General features: G+C 41.3%; 1 protein-coding gene across 2 annotated transcripts in view; it reads right to left on the bottom strand.

The window, feature by feature from the left end:
* Positions 1-21,159, bottom strand: part of LRRC27 (leucine rich repeat containing 27) — a 1,872,580-nt gene that overhangs the window by 1,019,974 nt on the left and 831,447 nt on the right. For both annotated transcript variants that reach the window (XM_044056815.1, XM_044056816.1), the window contains exon 7: positions 8,005-8,148. In XM_044056815.1, the coding sequence (XP_043912750.1) occupies positions 8,005-8,148 (144 nt within the window). The remainder of the gene's footprint in view (positions 1-8,004; positions 8,149-21,159) is intronic.

The raw sequence follows: 21,159 nt of genomic DNA, 5'->3' as shown, positions 1-21,159 counted from the left end.
CGTTGTTTGGACAACAAGGTCCTGTTCTGCCAGAAGCAGCAATTGGTCTTGTCTCACTCGACCGCTCATTGGGTAGAGTTTCCCGCCCATGTTGTGTTTCAAAATTTAAATTAACTGGACTGATGACTGAGTAAGACAGATCCATTCCCTGGTTACCTTTACTTTTTGAAGATGACTAGATAGACCCATGAAACATATGTTGGTTTTCGTCTATCCGGTCAAGCCTGTTCATGATAGATTGAATTTGAGTAGCCAAGGAGTTGAACAGGGTCTCAGCACTACCATTACCGATACCATTGTTGTTCTTGTTAGAGTTGCTACTGTGGTCATTTCCGTTGATAGCATTGTTGTTACTGCTACTACGGCCAGCATCCACGCTGCTCACACATCCTGCTTCATTAGTTGTCGGAAAAAGACTCTGACTACCGGCTGTTCCAAACAACATAACTAGTTAAATTCACCAAACACGAACCCAATAAACGACAAAAATAATACAAGAGCGGGTCTTTCCGATAAAATGTACTGTCTTTCAAAACTTTACTTGAAGCGCTTTTCGTTTGCACTCAAGCAAACTTCTTCAGAAGTAAATATCATTGAATCTGACTTGATTTAAAACACAAATAGAGTGATGTATTTAATACCCCACTCATGCAGCAACAATGTAACTTAAAGCTATAAGCAATTTAAAATGCTACAACATTAAAACCAAGGGAAGTAGCAACCAATAAAGCATTTTAACTCCAATATACTATTAATATCCAACAAGACATATAAAATATGTAGTAAATTTCAACATATACAAACAATGGTTGAACATACCTCTATAAAAGTTAAATAATACATTATTACTGAATTTATAGATCCTTAAGATAACAGGTGTAAAAATACCAACATTTAGTAATAAACATTTATCAACTAAACCAAAATTGGTGCCCCGTCTTACTACATTACAGAATTTCCATGAAATGCTTTAGCAAACATACTGTAACCTATAGACTCAAATTTTTATTTTTCAAGACACAACTGATAGAACACGTCATTTAGTCCAGGAACCCTATAGGCATCTAGTCGTATCTGCCAAGCCAGTTCCAATTCTTCTAAATGGAGAGGAGTTGGGCCACCTCTTGTGGAAGGTACCACCTGATCTATTGCCATGTATAAAAACCCATGACCATGATGGGAATAAACATGTTTGGCCAGTGCGTTTTCCATCTTTCCTTTAGTGATTGCATAGTGATGTTCATATACTCTATCTAGAAGCCTGCGTTCTGTTTTCCCACTATAATATGCAGGACACTGTTTGCATCTAGCAAGATAGACTATATTCCTGGAATGGAAATTAAATTTGAATCTAACTTTATATTGTAAATTATTCACTGAAAATGTACTAGATGTAACCATGTATTTACAGTAGCTACAAGCCTCACATTAAACATTCCAGTCACCCGTGGGACAGGATGTACAGCTGATTCCAATATATTTTTTAAATTCTTACCTTTCCTGAAGGTCGTATGTGTGGTGTCACCTAATTTATCCAATATGACTGGTGACATTCTAAATAAATCCCAATTTTTCTTTAAGATGTCAATTACCAAATAACTGTCACAGCTGAACGTTTTGATAAATTTCAAACATGGGTCACAATCCTTAAAGGATGACCTACTATCATTATTGTGAATTTGACCTACTATCGTTATTGTGAATTTGCTCAACTTCTTGATCTGATACATTCAACATTAGAATGTTACTTTCACTGTGGACTTTAACACTTAATATTGCGGAATAAAACAAATTGATTCTTTTCAATCTAACTTCATCTGTCAAAGTGTCTATTAAATCTTCTGGGTAACCACGTCCCAAAAACATAGTTTTGAGCAGTTCACATTCAGCGATGAAATCGCTCAGTTGTGTGTTGATGTGTGCTGCCCTAACAAGTTGACCATTGACGACTGAGCATTTCTGATAGAAAGGATGGCTACTAGAAAAATGTAGAAAGTCATTTGAGTATGTTGCCTTCCTATGAATGGAATGCTTAAATGTGAGGCTTGTAGCTACTGTAAATACATGGTTACATCTAGTACATTTTCAGTGAATAATTTACAATATAAAGTTAGATTCAAATTTAATTGCCATTCCAGGAATATAGACTATCTTGCTAGATGCAAACAGTATCCTGTGTATTATATTGGGAAAACAGAACGCAGGCTTCGAGATAGAGTATATGAACATCAATATGCAATCACTAAAGGAAAGATGGAAAACGCACTGGCCAAACATGTTTATTCCCATCATGGTCATGGGTTTTTATACATGGCAATAGATCAGGTGGTACCTTCCACAAGAGGTGGCCCAACTGCTCTCCATTTAGAAGAATTGGAACTGGCTTGGCAGATACAACTAGATGCCTATAGGGTTCCTGGACTAAATGACATGTGTTCTATCAGTTATGTCTTGAAAAATAAAAATTTGAGTCGATAGGTTACAGTATGTTTGCTAAAGCATTTCATGTAAATTCTGTAATGTAGTAAGACGGGGCACCAATTTTGGTTCAGTTGATAAATGTTTATTAGTAAATGTTGGTATTTGTACACCTGTTATCTTAAGGATCTATAAATTCAGTAATAATGTATTATATAACTTTTATAGGGTATGTTCAACCATTGTTTGTATATGTTGAAATTTATAACTTATTTTATATGTCTTGTTGGATATTAGTAGTATATTGGAGTTAAAATGCTTTATTGGTTGCTACTTCCCTTGGTTTTAATGTTGTAGCATTTTAAATTGCTTATAGCTTTAAGTTACATTGTTGCTGCATGGATGGGGTATTAAATACATCACTCTTTGTGTTTTAAATCAAGTCAGATTCAATGGTATTTACTTCTGAAGAAGTTTGCTTCAGTGCAAACGAAAAGTGCTTCAAGTAAAGTTTTGAAAGACAGTAAATTTTATCGGAAAGACCTGCTCTTGTGTTGTTTTGCCGTTTATTGGGTTCGTGTTTGGTGAATTTGCATCAACATGGCGTCAGTCTCTCTGTAATACTGTTCCATGCTAGGGGCTAGAGCTTAATGCACACACTGAAAAGAGAAGGAAATATTCTACGATGTCCTGGCCAGATTGTCAGTAGACAATCTGAGTACCTTCTTCTCAGATAACGGGCCATACCGAGTGGGACTACCCTGCTCAACAAATGGAAATAAATAAAACAAAATACATGCCAATTAAAACAAAGAGGTATACTTTACACTCCTATTATGCATATCCACTTAGACTATTGAATGGAAAACGACTACAATGTCACTTGTAGTTTTCAGAAGCCCGCTAATTTCTGTACTGCATTCTCTCTCTTCCTGCTCATTGTTTCCTTCTCTGATATATCCATTTTTATAAAGTAACAATGGAAAAAAGTGTTTTCTATCAAGAGACCAAAACTTTAAAATAATGTTCCTGCAATACGCTGATTACTGTCCTCCTTTTTCATTGCATTATCTCTATCATCTTTCTTCTTTTTTCTACCTCACTTCTCATTCCTCATGTTACATGATCTTTGCCTTCCTCTTCTTTTCTCCTCATGAAATGTGGACTTTTCCATCCTTCTCCACTTTCTTATGCTACACATTGCTATCCCTTTCTTCTGATTCCTGGTTATGTATTGACTATGAACCATATTTTCCTTCCTCAAGCTATGTGACTTCCACTAATCCTCACTTCCTTCTTCATGCTATTTATCTCTATGTCATAATTCTGAGACTCAAGCATGAACCCTCTAAATATGAAGTATAACTAAGAAAATGTCAGATAACTGTGATAACTGAATATCACTGTTCTCCTTTAAAGTTGTTTTTTGCAGGAGGACAATCCCCCCCCAACTTATATTTATACATACAAACTCCAAGATCACTATACCATGGAGAAAAGGGAATACCCTGAGGAACAACAGTCTTGGACATAGTATATTTAAGTCCACGTTTTTGCTCATTCAGTATCGCTATTGTCTGACTCACACATACAAGTCCCAGAATATCAAATGGTTACCATATTTCAAGAAAAAAAAAGTCCAGGAAAAAAAACTCCTTTTTATTGAGTTAACATTTTCGAGCCACACTGTTCTTCATCAGATTCACTTGAAAATGTTAACTTGGAGTGTAGTGGTGTATGTTAAGACTTGTTTTTTCTTGATTTATTGAGCTTTTCAAGTACTGAAACCATGTGTTAATTATTGGTTGCAAATATTTTCACTACTACACCTCAATTACTTTCTCATGCTGAGTATTCACTGCTCTCACTTTCTTCCTCATGCTATGTGTTCACAACTCTCATTTCCTTCCTCGTGTGATGTTCACTACTAACCTTCATTTCCTTCCACATGCTGTGTATTCACTGCTCTCACTTTCTTCCTCATGCTATGTGTTCACAACTCTCATTTCCTTCCTCGTGTGATGTTCACTACTAACCTTCATTTCCTTCCACATGCTGTGTATTCACTGCTCTCAATTTCTTCCTCATGCTATGTGTTCACAACTCTCATTTCCTTCCTCGTGTGATGTTCACTACTAACCTTCATTTCCTTCCACATGCTGTGTGCACTGCTCTCACTTTCTTCCTCATGCTATGTGTTCACAACTCTCATTTCCTTCCTCGTGTGATGTACACTACTAACCTTCATCTCCTTCCACATGCTGTGTGCACTGCTCTCACTTTCTTCCTCATGCTATGTGTTCACAACTCTCATTTCCTTCCTCGTGTGATGTTCACTACTAACCTTCATTTCCTTCCACATGCTGTGTATTCACTGCTCTCACTTTCTTCCTCATGCTATGTGTTCACAACTCTCATTTCCTTCCTCGTGTGATGTTCACTACTAACCTTCATTTCCTTCCACATGCTGTGTATTCACTGCTCTCACTTCCTTCCTCATGCCAAGCATCTACTATTAATTCTCGTGTCCTTCCTCTTGCTTTGCTTTCAGTACTATGCTGCATTTTCTTTATCATGCTAGACACTCATCACGTCTTTTTGCCCTTCCTTTCACTATGCGCTCACCACCATCTCATTCTTCCTATTCAAGGCTGTGTGGCTCACTACCAACCCATTTCTCCTTCCTTCCTTCTGCTACACACACACACACACACACACACACACACACACACACACACACACACACACACTACCAGCCCTCTTTCTCCTTCCTGATACTGCACAGTCACTGCCATCAATGTCTTCCTTCAGCATTCTGTCTAACCTCTACCGTTGCTCTCCTCCTTTTTCATCCAGTGTACCCAGCATCCATTCATTTCTCATACCTTATGCTACACACTCACTTATCATCCTTGTCTTCATTTCCTGTGCATTACAGTCAATGTCAGCTTTTGCCTTCATTCTCATGTTGTATATATATATTTCAGCTTTTCTCTTTCTTCCAAATGTTACAATCTCCATATTGGCCCTTGACTCCTTTTTCATGCTGTTTGCATACTGCCATCTCACTCCTCCTATTTCATACTGTGCACTACCTGGGATACCTCTCCTACCTCCTCATGCTGCACACTCCCACCACCATCCCTCTCCTCCTTCATCACAGTATAAACACATTATTTAACACTCTCACAACTTCACCATGCTAAGTATTCTCTTCTAATCCTCAACCCCTTCTTCACTATGCCTCTACTACCATTCCTTATGCATTCCCTTATCCTTATCCTATGTGTTTATTACCAACTTTTTCTCATTCTTTATCCTAAGAGCTCATAACCACGCTCTCCATGATCCTTAAAGCACTCAGTACTAGCCTATACTCTCTCCTCATGGTACAAACTCACTACCAGTTTGTTCTCCTTCCACATTCTACACACTCACTATAACTATGCCCTCCTTCCTCATGCTCTGTAATCATTACAACCCTCTACTCCTTCCTCTAGCATCCTTGCACTCCTTCCGAATAGTATTCAGGCAATTTAGTTATTCAGTTAAGTTTATTATACAGGGTATAGTATTGATGCCAGTGACCTACTTTCAGGCCAGCCTGGTGATTATAAAAAACAGAGTTGGGGGAGACAAAAGCAATAAATGTAAACACTCTAGACCCCTTTCATAGATACAAGGAATATACAATTGATAGTTATATGAAAGTACCCCACTCCCTCCCCCTTTTTCTTCATGCTATTTTTTTTTCACCTACAGTCCCTTGCCTCCTACTTCATGTTGTGGGCTCATTAATTATCCCTGTCCTATCTTATGCTGTCTACTACTTAGTATCAGTCTCTCTTTCCCAGTAGCATGTATTTCGTTCCAACAGATTTCTCTTTTTCCTATGCTAACCACTTACAGCCATCCCTTTCATTTTTTCTCACCTTACATGGTCACTACTATCCCTCCCCTTCTTCTACAGTATAATCAGTACCCTGTTTCTCCTTCCATATGTCATACAGTCACCAGCACAACTCTCCTGTTTCCTCATCTGATGAATCCATAGCATCCATCTTATTCTGTAAACTCTGTAATCACTTCCTACCACTCTTCTCCATCCTAATTCTGTGCAATCTGAACCACTCTTGTCCTCCTTTCCCAAGCTACGCAGTTACTGCTATCCTTCATTCTGTGCAATCACAACCACCCCTGTCCTATTCCACATTTTACACAGTAACTTTCATCCTCTACAATCATTCTGTGCAATCACAACATTCTCTTTTCTTCTCCATGCTCTGGCATCATAATCATCCCTGCCTTCCCACGCGATTGACTTGAAGGCTCACATATGAAATACCTGTTAAACATAAATATTCCAGCTATACCACCTGCTGGTCTTTAGTTATCATTTTAACTGTTTTCATTCATCCACTGAATCACTGTACCTCTGACATGCAACTGCATATTTAAATCATCGTTATTTACCTTGTTTACTTAGTGCATTATGCTTTTTGTAGTTCCTAGGTTACTGACGGAAATGATTAGTTCAGGATCAATCTAGTTCCCATTAACACATGATTAAATAAAAGGACATTTATAAACTAATTGCAGGTTAGCACTATAAGAGAAACATATGGGGGGTATGGAGCAGAATTTGACTTTTATCCTAATGTAATTTTGCAGGGTCTATACTGGATGATCGAACATTCAAAAGTTCGACTGTTATACGGTTGACACCATATGATTGAATTTTTGAAAGTTTGAACGTTTTAACGGAGATCATCGTACAGCGTGGAATGAGAAGATTTCCCTTTGCTGAACTGTAGTGCGATCTCTGAGTTGGTATATTTAAAAAGTGGGGGAAGGGGGTGCAGGAGGGCTTGCCTCCCTGCTTAAAATGTTCAGGTAGGTTATTTGTGTAGTTTATGTTTTTATTAGTTTTCAAACTTTTAAAAGTTCGATCATATGGTGTCGACCATATGACACTCAAACTTTTGAAAGTTCGATTATCTAATATAGACCCATTCTGCATATGAAACATAAGATGCCACACCAAGGTTACTCACTAAACAAGGATTATCCAGAGCCACAAATATTTCTAGACAAGCATAATCCAAATGATAACTTGCCAGTAGCAGGGTGACCATCAGTGTAAATTAATAAATGCATTTCAGAGACTCACTTAGTTTTATCTAACTTTTCCTTTTGAAATTAGTTCCAAGTTATATATAAATTAGTAGAGTGAGTTCAAATATGCAAAATGGATTTTGTGATACCATTTAACTGGTCACTTGACTATCAGCAAGTATGGGATTTACATATGAATGATGAACTGGTTAACATATATTCAATATCCTTATGATTATCTTTGTGGCATTAATAAAGAAATATGCAGGCAGTTCTGTCTCAAATGGGCAAGAAATTATTTTAAAGAAGAATTATGTGTTGTTAAACTGTAAATCTTTACACTTAATTCTATTGTGTTTTTTATTTACAAAAGAGTCTTCAATGTAGCTTAATACTGCATTTTGACTGCTGCAAAAAGAACAGTGAGTGATTCCTATGTTATAAATCAGTTTAGCCTATATTAACACTTACTTTCTTCGCTGTTCAATTAAAACTTGTTTTTCTTTCAGTTCTTTTAATGCTGCAAGTTGTCGATCTTCTTTCCTCTTTGTGAGAATCTGCAGGTCATATGATGAAACATCTGGAAAACTGCCATATAGACTTGCTCTTTTAACTCTGAAACATGCAAAAACTCAGTTCAGAAAAATAGTCATGATCAAGTTTGCTTCTTCAGCTAAGGCACATTTTCATTAAATGCAATAAAAGTAATATGTTGCTACCCAGAAAAATGTAAAATTGGGTGTAAAAACTGGCACTGTAAAATGCATAATGTTCTGATCAGAATTACAGCATTTATAATGCAAGCACCATTAGGAAAGTACAGTTGTGCAAGTTGAACTTACCATAAGAGTATGTGTTCGAATGATTGATGCTGCAGTAGTCTTAGCTATACGAGGTATATCCTGTCAAAAATATATAACAGCTGGACAGCTTCCAAAGCTTCATGGCACCTTCCATGCACCCAAACTGTCAAGTAGCTTGAGCTCGAATGACAAGTCTGGAGACAAATCCCTTCAGAACTTTCCTGCCAGCAAAGAGAGGGAGGCAAAGCCTTTCAGAGCTTTCTTTCCAGCAAAGAGAGGGAGGCTAAGCCATGAAGGGGCAATGTAAGAAAAATGTCCTCACCCTGGCATAAAAAAACACACCAAAAAAACAAGGGGAATGGAGGAAGGGAACAGCTACTACAGCAGTGATCATTCAAACATCTACTGTTAGAGTAAGTTTTTTTTTTTCAAATATTTTTATTAATGTTTTAACAAAGTATAACAGTTCACAAAAGAAAAAAAGGCCATTTTTTAAAACAGATTAACAATATAAGAATAGGTGTCTACATATATAGAGTTGATCTTCCAAGTTGTAGTTCAATTTAATGTTATATTACAATCTGTTTTTTCGAGTATCTCAATAACTTTTCTCCAGTAGATATAAGAAATAATTCTATTAGTTCTCATCTTGATTATACATATTTCCATTTGAGAGACTGTAAGTGCAATATTCTTGAACTCTTTAAATGATGGAGAAATCTCAGTTTTCCAATTTATAGTAATTATTTTACATGCTATAGTTAGTAAAGGCCATAAAATTTAACATTTTGACCTTGCAACACATTTAAGTATTGGAACATTAAATACAATTAAAGATTTAGTTAACTGAAATTCATCATTAAAAACAATTTGCAAAAAAAAAAATAATAATAATAATTGTTTCCAAAATGATTCAAGTAGTTTCACATTCATAAAATATCTGTTGCCAGTTAGATTTTAATTTCAATTTACATCTCGAACACCCAATACCTTGTTTAAACATGAATTATTTTTTTATGAGGGGTAATGTAAATTCTATGCATAAATTTGCCAGAAAGCAATCTCCATTATAAAGAAAAAGTTGTTTGTTTTGGTGATATTAACATTAATTTTATCAGTTTCATTGTGAAGTTATTAACTGAACTATAATAATCACAAAAAGTTTTCTGTATAATATGATTTTGCACTTTGTATTACTTTATGAATTTCGGATGAGCATCATTTTCCCATTACTGGTTGATTTCCTATAAGAATCATCTTCTTCTTCTTTCGGCTTTTCCCGGTTAGGGGTCGCCACAGCGGATCACTTGTCCGCTCATGATTGGCAGTGGAGTTTTACGGTGTCGACTTGCCAGCCCGGTGCCCAACCTTCTACAGAAAGCACACACATGCATGCACTCACACCTAGGGCCAATTTAGACTGTCCAATCCACCTACAGCATGTCTTTGGTATGTGGGAGGAAACCGGAGACCCGGAGGAAACCCATGTGACCACAGGGAGGACATGCAGACTCCGCACAGAAGGCACCCCAGCCGAGGATCGAACTGGAGAACCTCTTGCTGTGAGGCGACAATGCTAACCGCTGCACCACCATCATAAATTCTATAAATTTGGGAACAGTATCTTTAATAGATAAATGCATTAACTCTAGTTTACTGATAATAAATGATCTTAACATTTGCATCTCTAACCACATTTCATTATTTATGTCATATAATGCTCATAATACATTCTATAGAATAAACTTTTCCAGAATCCATTAGTTGATGCCAATATATTATTTTTTTCCCACAAGTATAGCCATTTTTAAACTTCAAAAGTGTTGATGTTATGTTGTGTAAATGCTATGGGATACAAAAGAATATGCCATTCTCTAAATCCTAAAATTTTATTTAAAATAATTTTATATGCATTTAAAGTACCAATAATATATTTAGAGGATGTGGATTTATTCTTATTCTCTAAAATATACTCTCTTATCAACCAATGGAAAATTATTAATAAATAATTTAGTATGCTGGAATGTCAAAGAGTGTTTTGAGTTTAACCAAATACATTCCTGCATTTGTTTCCATCTAGCATTATAGGTAGAATTTAGCCACAACAATATTATCTTAGTGGATAATAAAATATACATTTCTATATCAGGGAGGCCAATTCTACCTGTCATCTAGTCCTTCAAATGAGGATTTAGTTCTGTTCTAGGTTTATTGGGATACCACAAAACATTTAACATTAGTTTATTATATTTGTGTATGCATTCTTTAGAAGGAGGTAAGGAAATTGTTTGAATGAGATATATTTTAGGAAATTAATTTTATTTAGAAAAATCTATCCTCCATTGTATAGAAAAATGCATTTTCTCCATCTATAAGTTATTTTACTTTATTTAGAATATTAGTATACTTAAGTTTTACTATGTCATGTATATCATTTGATAATATTATTCCTAAATAATCAATTTTGTTATCTAGAACTATATATTTGGAAAATTTCTTATCAACATTACCTCCATTACAATAGGTAATATCTTTGTTTTTATCAATAACTTTGTGTCCAGATATATTTTGAGAAAAGTTCCATTATCTCAAATAGACCTTGTAATGAATTTTCAAAATCATTCAAAGTTAATAATACATCATCTGCAGACAACTGAATTTTAGAATTTAAATAATTACTACATTGCATTCCTTTAATATTATTTAATCTGCTACATTCTGCAAATGGTTCCATGACTAAAGCAAATAATAATGGTTACAACGAGCATCCTTGTTTGGTATCTTTGGCAATTGTAATTAGTCTATAAGTGTACGATCCAATCTTTATATAAGTGAAAGAAGTTTCATACAACAATCTAACAAATTGCATAAATTAATTTGAAAAGCCATACACAATTTGAAAAGCCATACTCTTTCAAGACTAGCATCAAATAATCCCAATGCACTGAATCAAATGCACTATTAATATCTAAACTTACTAGAGTCACATTTTCTTTTATAATATCAGTATAATCAATTATTCTGAGTACTCTTAATATCATATGTATTTATATTCAATATAAAACCAGTCTAGTCTTCATCTATCAGCAAGGGCAAAAACTGTTTAATTCTGTTAGTATATATTGTCATAAAACTCTTATGATTAACATTTAATAGGTGTACTGGCCTATAAGATGAATATTCTTTTTCATCATTATTCTGTTTTAAAATTGGTGTGATTACTGTATACTTCCAGTTTGGAGGTATATTTTTATCTTCTTTAGCTAATGTAAAAACTCTTAATAATATTGTTAAAGCTTCTTTAGGTAATAATTTATAAATAACAGGAATAATGCCATCAGTTTCAGGTGCTATATTTAATTTTAATTTATTAATTTCAGATTTAAGTTCTGACATAAAAATTGGTTTCTCTATTAATTTTATTTGATCTTCTATTCATTTTAATACATTTCTTCAGAAAGGATTGTATTCAATTTTGTGTTTCAATTACTGAGGCATTTAAATTAATTGAATTAAAATGCATTTTGTATGCTTCTAAAGTTTCTTCTAAATCCAAAACTTTTTTCTAGTCCTAGTAATATAAATGACTTTTATTTGATCAAATTTAATAATCTTCTGCATTCTATTTCTAATCTATGTTGATTTTTAGGATCCATAGAACAAGAATTCAATCTAACTTTCTCTAAATTAATCATAGTTTTATTATGTAATCTCTCTAAATATTTTTTATTCATCTCAAGTTCATTTATTATTTTTTATCACTTTCTGAATATCCAAATTTAACATTATAAACTTTTCTTTGCAGGACTAATAAATCTTTATTCTATTTTTTTTTCTTATTAATATACCAGGATAAAAGTTTTCAATATAGATATGGTTTTAAAGAACCCCAGACGTATATTTCAAATACATCTTCAGTTAAGTTAACATTTATATAAGATTGAATTTCCTCCTTACAAAATTTCTTAAAATCCTTGAAACTAGTTATATATGACGGAATTCTACTAACTGAAAATTAGAAGTTATGTACTCACCATAATGTTCCATCTGAGTAGGTGTATTCATTTGTCTGCAACCTGTGGGTTATGGATCCGATATCGGATCCGAACCGGCATAGTTTCCAGCTATGGATCCAAGCTCTCAGCTCCTCCCCTCACCCATAATGCCCTGCTCTACCCTCATGACCTCAGATCGAGTTTGCCAAAGCAACAACACCCTCAAAAGGGTAACCAGTAATATGCAGGAAACTGAAAGGCCAGGGGGATAGGAGGGCGGGATGGTTGCAGACAAATGAATACACCTACTCAGATGGAACGTTATGGTGAGTACATAACTTCTAAATCTGAAGTAGGATATTCATTTGTCTGCAACCTGTGGGACAGAGTCCCCAGCTACCTGAATCTTGGGGCCATCATGGAAGGATATTCCGAGCACCGTGAGCCAAAGGATGCTCTACCCTGGATGCAAGATCCAACTTATAGTGAGAAATAAATGTATGAGACGAAGCCCATGTAGCTGCTGCACAAATATCATCCAGAGGAATCCTAGCCTTGAAGGCTGCTGAGGTAGATACTGACCGGGTTGAATGGGCATGAACACCCTCCGGTCGGGCCTTCCTGGCTTGATAAGCCAATAAAATGCACTGTGAAATCCAGCGGGACAGAGAAACTTTGGAAATTGGCTTGCCCAAATTGAATTTTGCAAAGGAAATAAACAGCTGGTCGGATTGCCTATGACCAGCTGTCCTGTTGAGATAAAATCTTAGTTGCCTGTGAACATCTAGTGAATGTAGCCTATATTCACCTTTGGTTTCATACTTAGGAAGAAAACAGGGAGGTTAATAGATTGATTGATCTTTGCTTCAGAAGCGATTTTAGGAAGGAAGGACGGGTTGCTCCTGAGGGAGACACGGCCGGGATAAAAAACCAAGTAAGGAGGTTTAGCTGATAAAGCTTGAAGTTCAGAAACTCTCTTGGCTGATGTAATGGCTACCAAAAGGCTGTCTTGTAAGACAAGAATTTGAGGTCCACTGTAGCCTGGCTCGAAGGGGAGCGGTCAAGGCCTGTAGGACCAGAGAAAGGTCCCAAGGAGGAACTGCTTGCTTAATAGGGGCCTGAGAAGGAAAGTACCTTTAAGAAAGGTTTTGCACAATTTGGCTGACATAAGAGGATTAGACTCTTGACCAATGTGATAGTGAGAAATTGCCGCCAGTTGAACTTTGACTGTGGAACTGCTGGCACCATCATTAAAGAGAAGTTAGAAAATCAAGCACTACGGGAGAGGAACCGTGAATGGATCTAGGCCTTGCCGCTCCACACAGAGAAAGCGTTTCCATTTGCTTGGTAAACCTTTCTAGTGGCTGGTTTATGAGCCGCCACCAAAATAGCCTTTACCGGTGAAGAGATACCGGGAGTCCTTATCAAGAGTGGAACTGGAGCAGCCAAGCGGTCAGCTTCAGGCTGTCCAGGTTCGGAGGAGGAATGCAGGATGGATGGGATATCAGATCCGGAATAGGATCTAGAATCCAAGGAGGATTCACAGAGTAAGACCTTAGGAAGGGGAACCAGATCTGTCGAGGCCAGAACGGAGCAATGAGAATCATTCTGCAACCCACCCGAGAGGCTTTCTGAAGAACTTGCAGCATCAGAGGCAAGGGTGGATAGGCATACAGAAGACCGGGTGGCCAAGCATGCACCAGAGCGTCTCTTGGGGTACCTCCGGGAGGAGGTATCAGAGCGAAAAAACTGTCGCACTTGGTGTTTGAGGGAGGCAAAAGATCGCATGAAGGGTTCCCCACCGTGCGAATATGCGTTCGCTACTTGACAATTGAGAGACCACTCGTAAGGGGTCAGAATGGTGCGACTGAGCTTGTCCGCTAGGATGTTGGACCGACCCCGAATGTGCGTTGCTATGAGAAAGCGATTGGTGGAGATTGCCCATTCCCAAACTCTCATGGCCTCTCGACAAACACGGTAAGACCTTCTTCCCCTTGCTTGTTGATGTACCAGACAACAGACATATTGTCCGACTGAATCGCAATTGTTCCCAAGGGAAGAAAGTCCTGAAGTGCTAGCAACGCTAAGAGCACAGCTCTCATCTCTAGAACATTGATATGCAGTAAGGTCTCTGTATCGTTCCACGTGCCTTGGACTGTCCGGCCCAAAGTGCCCCCACCCGAGGCGGAGGCGTCCGTGGTCACCGTGGCGAGGGGAGAAGCACAAAATGGGCGACCCTCGTGGAGATCCGGGAGTGGAGCCACCACAAGAGGGACCGCTTGCAAGCCATGCAGATCGCTATGGGATGATACAAGGGGAGAGCAAGGTAAGACCACTGTACTAAGAGCGTCCACTGTAGAATGCGCATATTGAGCCTGGCAAGAGGAAGAAGAGCTATCGACGAAGCCATGGACCCTAGAGCCCTCAGGACCAACTCCGCTGGAACAGAACATGAATGGAGAATGGCCCGCACCTGGAGCTGCAGATTCAGAATCCTGTCCGCAGTAAGGAAGGCTCGTAAACTCCTTGTGTCTAGTCTGGCCCTATGAAATCTAAGAGCTGAGTGGGTGCCAGGTTGGACTTTGTATTTATTGTGATGCCCAGAAATGGAGCAAGATGGAGAAAGGAGTCTCGCCGAGAGAAGTAGATGCCTTGTTGGGGCGGTAAGGAGCCAGTCGTCCAGGTAGGGAAAGCCCAGCACCACCTGAAGCCGCAGGTGGGCCGCTACCACTGCTAGTACTTTGGTAAACACCCTGGGGGCTGTGGTGAGACCAAAGGGAAGGACCCGAACTGGTAGTGACTGGCTCCCAGCCGAAGCGGAGAAACCTCCTGAGCGCCTGTCCATTAGGATGTGGTAGTGCGTCCTTGAGATCTATCGAGCACATCCAGTGGCATTCTCCCAGAAGGGGAGAATAGATTGTAGAGTGACCATTCGGAATTTTTCTTTGGGGACTGGCAGGTTGAGGAGACGGAGGGCTAGGGTTGGTCTTAGTTCCCCGTCTTTTTGGCACTAAAAGAACCTGGAGTAGAACCCTGATCCGATCTGGTCTGGGGAACGGGCTGGATGGCTCTTTTCTCTAGCAGATGGCCAATTTCTGCTAAAGCGGCCTCCCTTTGACCGGGTGGTACGTCCTGGGAGGGACTGCATCTTTGGAAGGTGAAGGAAAGGAATGTGATATCCCTGGATATGATTTGGAGAACCCAGCGGTCCGATGTTATGGACTCCCATGCCGCTAGGTGCCCCGGGAACGTCCCCGACTGCCTCCAGAGTAGAGCAGTCGGGCAGCCCTCAGGGCTGCTGCTGGCCGTTCAGAGAAAGGTTCCCTGGACCCGAAGTTTCTGGGAGCCCCTCTGCCTCTAGGGCGTCCTCCCTGTCCTCCTCTGCCACGGAAGGACTGGTTGTCCGAGCAGGCTGGGACTGCTGCGACTTCGGAACCACATCTTCTTCTGACCCTTTTGGTTCCTAGAATAGGGCCTCTGGGGTGCAGAGAAGCGGATTCCGACGGCAGACAGCGTCTTCCCGTCCTTCTCGCTCTGGGTCAACGTCATGACGGTCTTGCCAAACAGAGCAGAACCATCAAAGGGGCGTTAAGCGCCTTGAAGGGCTCAGAAATCGCAGTGGCGGAGCCAGGCCTGACGCCTAGTGACCAGTCCTGTCCCCGCAGCTCTAGCGGCGCCCTCCGTAGCATGGGAGAGTAGCCGCATAGAAGTATTCGTGACTGACCTTAGAGTGGCCATTTTGGTGGAGTGCAGAGCTCTGTCCTCCTCGAAATGGACTCAGGGGGGGATGCAGCGTACTCCTTAATAAGGTCTCGCTGCATCCGAATAACATGTGCCAAATAGTTCAGCGCCCTCACCGAAAAGGTCGCCGAACTGAACATCCGCTTCCCCAAGCGGTCCATCATCCGAGACTCCTTGCTCGGTGGGTGGACTGAGGGACTCTCCTGAGCCAGTTCCCTCTTTGTGGCCGCCATCAACATGGCATCTACAGGAGGCCCCTTACTCCAATGGGTCCTGTCAGAAGGCGGGCTAAGGATTTTGTCAGGTCTTTTGGGAATTGGCTCCACGGTGTCCGGTTCCTTCCACGCCCTGGTGGTAATAAGGTCCACCAGGGGGTCGGCAGGGGGGGACACCCAAGAGGTAGACGGGCCCGTTTCGAATGCCTCCAAGAACACGGACTCGTCCGAGGAAGACTTGGGGGCAGACCACCCCCCCCTGATACGGAGCATTTCCATGATGTCTCGAAGGAGACATCCTCGGGGTGACCGTGGGGAGCCTTCCCCTTCCTCCAAGTCCGTGTCTTCAGTGAGAGACTCAGGGGAGTCAATGTGCCTCCTTTTGCACGTATGCTTGCGAGGAGCCTCCTCTGGGGGGCTGTCAGAGGAGTCCTCGCAAGCAGCCATTTGCTCCATAGGAGCAACTTGGGGCACAGAAACGGGCTGTCCCAGGGGCCGGATGGTGGAAGCCTGGCCCAGTGCAGAGGGAGCGCGGGACGGAGCCGAAGCAAGTGCCGGGGGTCCGGAGACCCTCAACAGAGCCCTCTCCACTACATCAAAAGCCGAAGGGGAGCCGACCTCGACCAAAGGATCCGACAATCGGCTCCCCTCAGATCCGAAGAGTGGATCGGAGCCGAAGCAGCACTCGGATCCGAAGGGACAGTGCGCTCCGACACAGACGGCGCCGAAGGAGCACTGATCCCCCCGGATCCGAAGCTCGGATCCAGGCTCCGAGATCGGGTCCGCACTCGAGGGCATGGTCGGATCCGGTACCCAGTACTATCGGATCCGACCTCCCCGCCCGAAGCTGCTCGGCTCCAGCTGCTCCGAACCCGGAAGCGGGTCGGAGAAGGAGCAATAGGCTTGAAAAGGGTGTTGAGCTCCCCGAGGGGAGGCAAGAGCACTCCCATCTGCATCTGGGCCTGGATGAACCTTCGCATCATCCGGTCCAGATCAGCATCGAGGCTATGGGTAGATCTCGACGAGGCTACCGAGGTAGGCCTGGAATGCCTCCTCGATAGCCTCGCGGAGATCGGGTCTCCTCCTCCTCAGGACCCGGTGAGAAGCACACAGGTGACCGGAGCCGAGAAGGAGGAGACCGCTCAACAAGGAGCCGGGGAGAAGCCGCTTGGCAGGCGGGGCGAAACAGAGGTCTCGGCCCGCGCTTGTGGTGCTTCTCCCTCCGGTCCTTCTTAGCATCCCTCTCCTGTCCTGAAGCGGGAGTTTGAGTCCCAGGAGCAGGAGGGTGCTACAGGGGAACAGCTGCAGCCGCAGGAGTCCCGAAGGAGCGGGGTCGAGCGAGTCCGGCGGTAAAAGACCCGCCAGGACCAGCTTGGACCTCCGCTCCCTCAGTGCCCTGGGGTTGAACCCTGCACAAATGGAACAGCCAGATGTGAGGTGCTCAACCCCAAGACACTAACACACGAGTGTGGCCATCAGCCGGTGAGAGCTTATGGCCACACTCGGGCATTTAGAAAAGAATGACTTAGGCTGGTCAGCCATAGTCAAAACTTCCCAAAAGTTACAGAAGTAACTTAACAAAAAAACTAAAACAAGCACACAGGCCTCACACACACTCTAATGCCAGCGAGGGAGGGAATAAAAAATACTACTGTAAATTAAATTTAAACTAAAAACAGTCAATACACAAAGGGAACCTACAACTTTCACACAAAAAGGTTTAAAGAAAGCACAAAATTTCTATTTTTATACAAGAAAATATCACTTAGCTGAGAGCTAAAGAAACCACATCCAGTTACCAGCGCGGCAAACAAGATCTGAGGTCATGAGGGTAGAGCAGGGCATTATGGGTGAGGGGAGGAGCTGAGAGCTTGGATCCATAGCTGGAAACTATGCCGGTTCGGATCCGATATCGGATCCATAACCCACAGGTTGCAGACAAATGAATATCCTACTTCAGATAAGAAGTTATGTACTCACCATAATGTTCCATGTTGGTAGTCCATCTCACCCTTCATTTTTATGTATGGGTTTGGAGCCAATCCAACTCGGCCGATTTATAAGCTCGAAGACTTCTGGTTGGCTCATGGCTAAGCAGGTATCCCATAGTGCACCAGTACAAACCCCAGATCTTGTTTGCTGCTCACTAAAAGAAATAACCATAACAGACAAACCAATACTAAAGGGTCTCCAACCAAAGATAACCAAAATATTAATATCTGCAGATTCTTCCAGGAAGGGGGCAGGAGAGTGGTTGGTAAAAATTAATGGTGAGATGGACTACCAACATGGAACGTTATGGTGAGTACATAACTTCTTTATGTCATGAAGTCCAATCTCACCTTCATTTTTACGTAACGGACAGCATCCCTAGCGCCTTATTCTTGGTTGGCTCACTGGAAAATGCTCCTGAGCACCGTGGAGCCAAAAGATGCTCTACCCCTGGAAGCTAAATCCAATTTGTAATGTATAATAAAAGTGTGAGGAGTAGCCCACATAGCTGCTGCACACATATTATCAAGTGGGACCCTGGCTTGGAAGGCTGCAGAAGTATTCAGAGACCTGGTAGAATGAGCCTTGATCTTGAAGGGTAAAGGTCTGCCCTCCGAATTGTAGACAAAGGCTATGCAACTGGAAATTCAATTAGATAGTGTCACTTTAGAAAATGGTAAGCCCAATCTGGATTCAAAAAAGGAAATGAATAGTTGATCTGATTTCCTAAACTCCTTGGTCCAATGCAAATAAAAGCGTAGCTGTCTATGAACGTCTAGCTGATGAAACCGATATTCAGCTGCATTACAATGATTAGGGAAAAAAACGGAGTTCTATGGATTGATTTAAAGTGGCGTGAGAACAAACATTGGGGACAAAGGAGGGGTTAGTACGCAGTGAGACCCTGTCTTTAAGAAAGATCAAATACGGTGGCTTAACAGATAAGGCTTGTAACTCCGATACCCATCTAGCCGATGTGATAGCCACCAAAAACAAAGTCTTCCAAGACAAAAATTTCATTGAGGATGAGTGAGAAGGTTCAAACGGGGAAGATGTCAGTTTGGACAACACAAAATCTAAATCCCAAGAAGCCACAGGTCCTTGGAGAGGTGGCCTCAACAGAGTGGCTCCTTTCAAAAGGGTCTTGCATAGATTATGAGACATTAAATTGGTGTCTGGGAATACTAAATGGAAATGAGAAATAGCTGCCAATTGAACTCTGATAGTGGCAGCGGCAGATCCTTGCTGAAAAAGCTCAGAAAGAAATTCCAAAAATCACAGGGATAGAAGCAGTGTAGGGATCTACATTCATTTTCTGTGCCCAAATAGAAAATATTTTCCATTTACTGCCATATAGTCTCCTAGTTGAAGATTTATGGGAGGACATAAGGATATGTGACACCGAAGAAGATACATCATGAAGCCTGACTAGGGATGGAATTGGAGCAGCCACGCTGTCAATTTGAGGGCGTGGATTGAGGAATGTAGCGAAACTGACAAGTGAGTCAACAGATCTGGAGCTGGGTCCAGAATCCAAGGATCATCCAGGAGAAGAGGCTCGAGGAAGGGAAACCAAATCTGACGAGGCCAGTAAGGAGCAATAAGGATTAACTTGCATCCCTAGCCGTCTGGCTTTCTGAATCACTTTGGAAATGAGAGGAAATGGAGGAAAAACATACAAAAGACCCAGGGGCCAATCGTGAGCTAGAGCATCTCTGGGTGTCTCTCCCCTGGAAGGAGAATAAGGGAAAAATAGCTGCTGCATTTGGCATTGACTGGACTGGCAAATAGGTTGCAGCAAGGCTGTCCCCATTGGCGGAAAATCTGTTCCACTGTTTCGTGTTTCAGAGACCACTCATGAGGCAGTAGGATCGCCTGGCTGAGCTTGTCGGCTATCATGTTGGTCATCCCTGGAATGTGCGTTACTACCAGAAAGCACTGGGAAGAAATCACCCATTCCCAAACTCACATGGCCTCTCGACAGAGTGGGTAAGATTTGGTACTGCCCTGTTTGTTAATGTACCAAACTACCGACATGTCTGCTTGTATCGCAATAATCCCTAGAGGAAGAAGGTCTTGAAGTGCTTGCAACACCACGAGCACCGCGTTCATCTCCAGAACATTGATATGTAGGTAAGCCTTGTGTTCTTGCCATGTGTCTTGGATAGTCCTGCTGAGATAATGCACCCTCACACGATCTGGGAGGCATCCGTGGTCACAGTGGCAACGGGTTGGGCAGGAACAAAGGGGGTGCCTGTCGTCAACTGGTTGGGTGCTATCCACCAAAGGAGGTCCTCCTTGCATGATTCCATCAGCAGAATAGGGTGATTCATCGGAAGATATTGGAAGGACCATTGGGAAAACAGAAGCCACTGGAGAACTCTCATGTGCAACCTGGCTAATAGTACTAATAGGATGGTGGATGCCATAGTCCCGAGGAGATGAAGAACCCACTTTGCTTTGACCTTTCACAACGGGAGAAAAGGTTGAATTTGAAAGATTAAATTTTGTGCTCTTTCGGCGGGAAGACGAGCTATCATGTTCACTGTGTCTACCTCTGCGCCTATAAAATTCACAGATTGAGAGGGCAATAATGCAGATTTTCCCAATTTATGGAGATCCCTAATTGAGCACAAACTTGAATAGTGTTGTCCCTGTTTTGGAGGAGTAGATGTCTGGTGGGGGCGGTCAGCAGCCAGTCATCCAAGTACAGAAACACCTGGAAACCCTGACGTCTCAGGTGAGCTGTCACTACTGCCATGCATTTGAACACCCTGGGGGCTGTGGTGAGACCAAAGGGTAGAGCACGAAACTGGTGACTGTCTCCGAGCTGGAAGCATACACGGCTCCTGGACACCTTGTCCATTTTTATATCGTAGT

The sequence above is a fragment of the Protopterus annectens genome, chromosome 14.part0 (genome assembly GCF_019279795.1).
Source record: "Protopterus annectens isolate FY-2018-M chromosome 14.part0, PAN1.0, whole genome shotgun sequence".
In the NCBI taxonomy this organism is placed as follows: domain Eukaryota; kingdom Metazoa; phylum Chordata; order Ceratodontiformes; family Protopteridae; genus Protopterus; species Protopterus annectens.
This window is presented reverse-complemented; position numbering and strand designations above follow the sequence as displayed.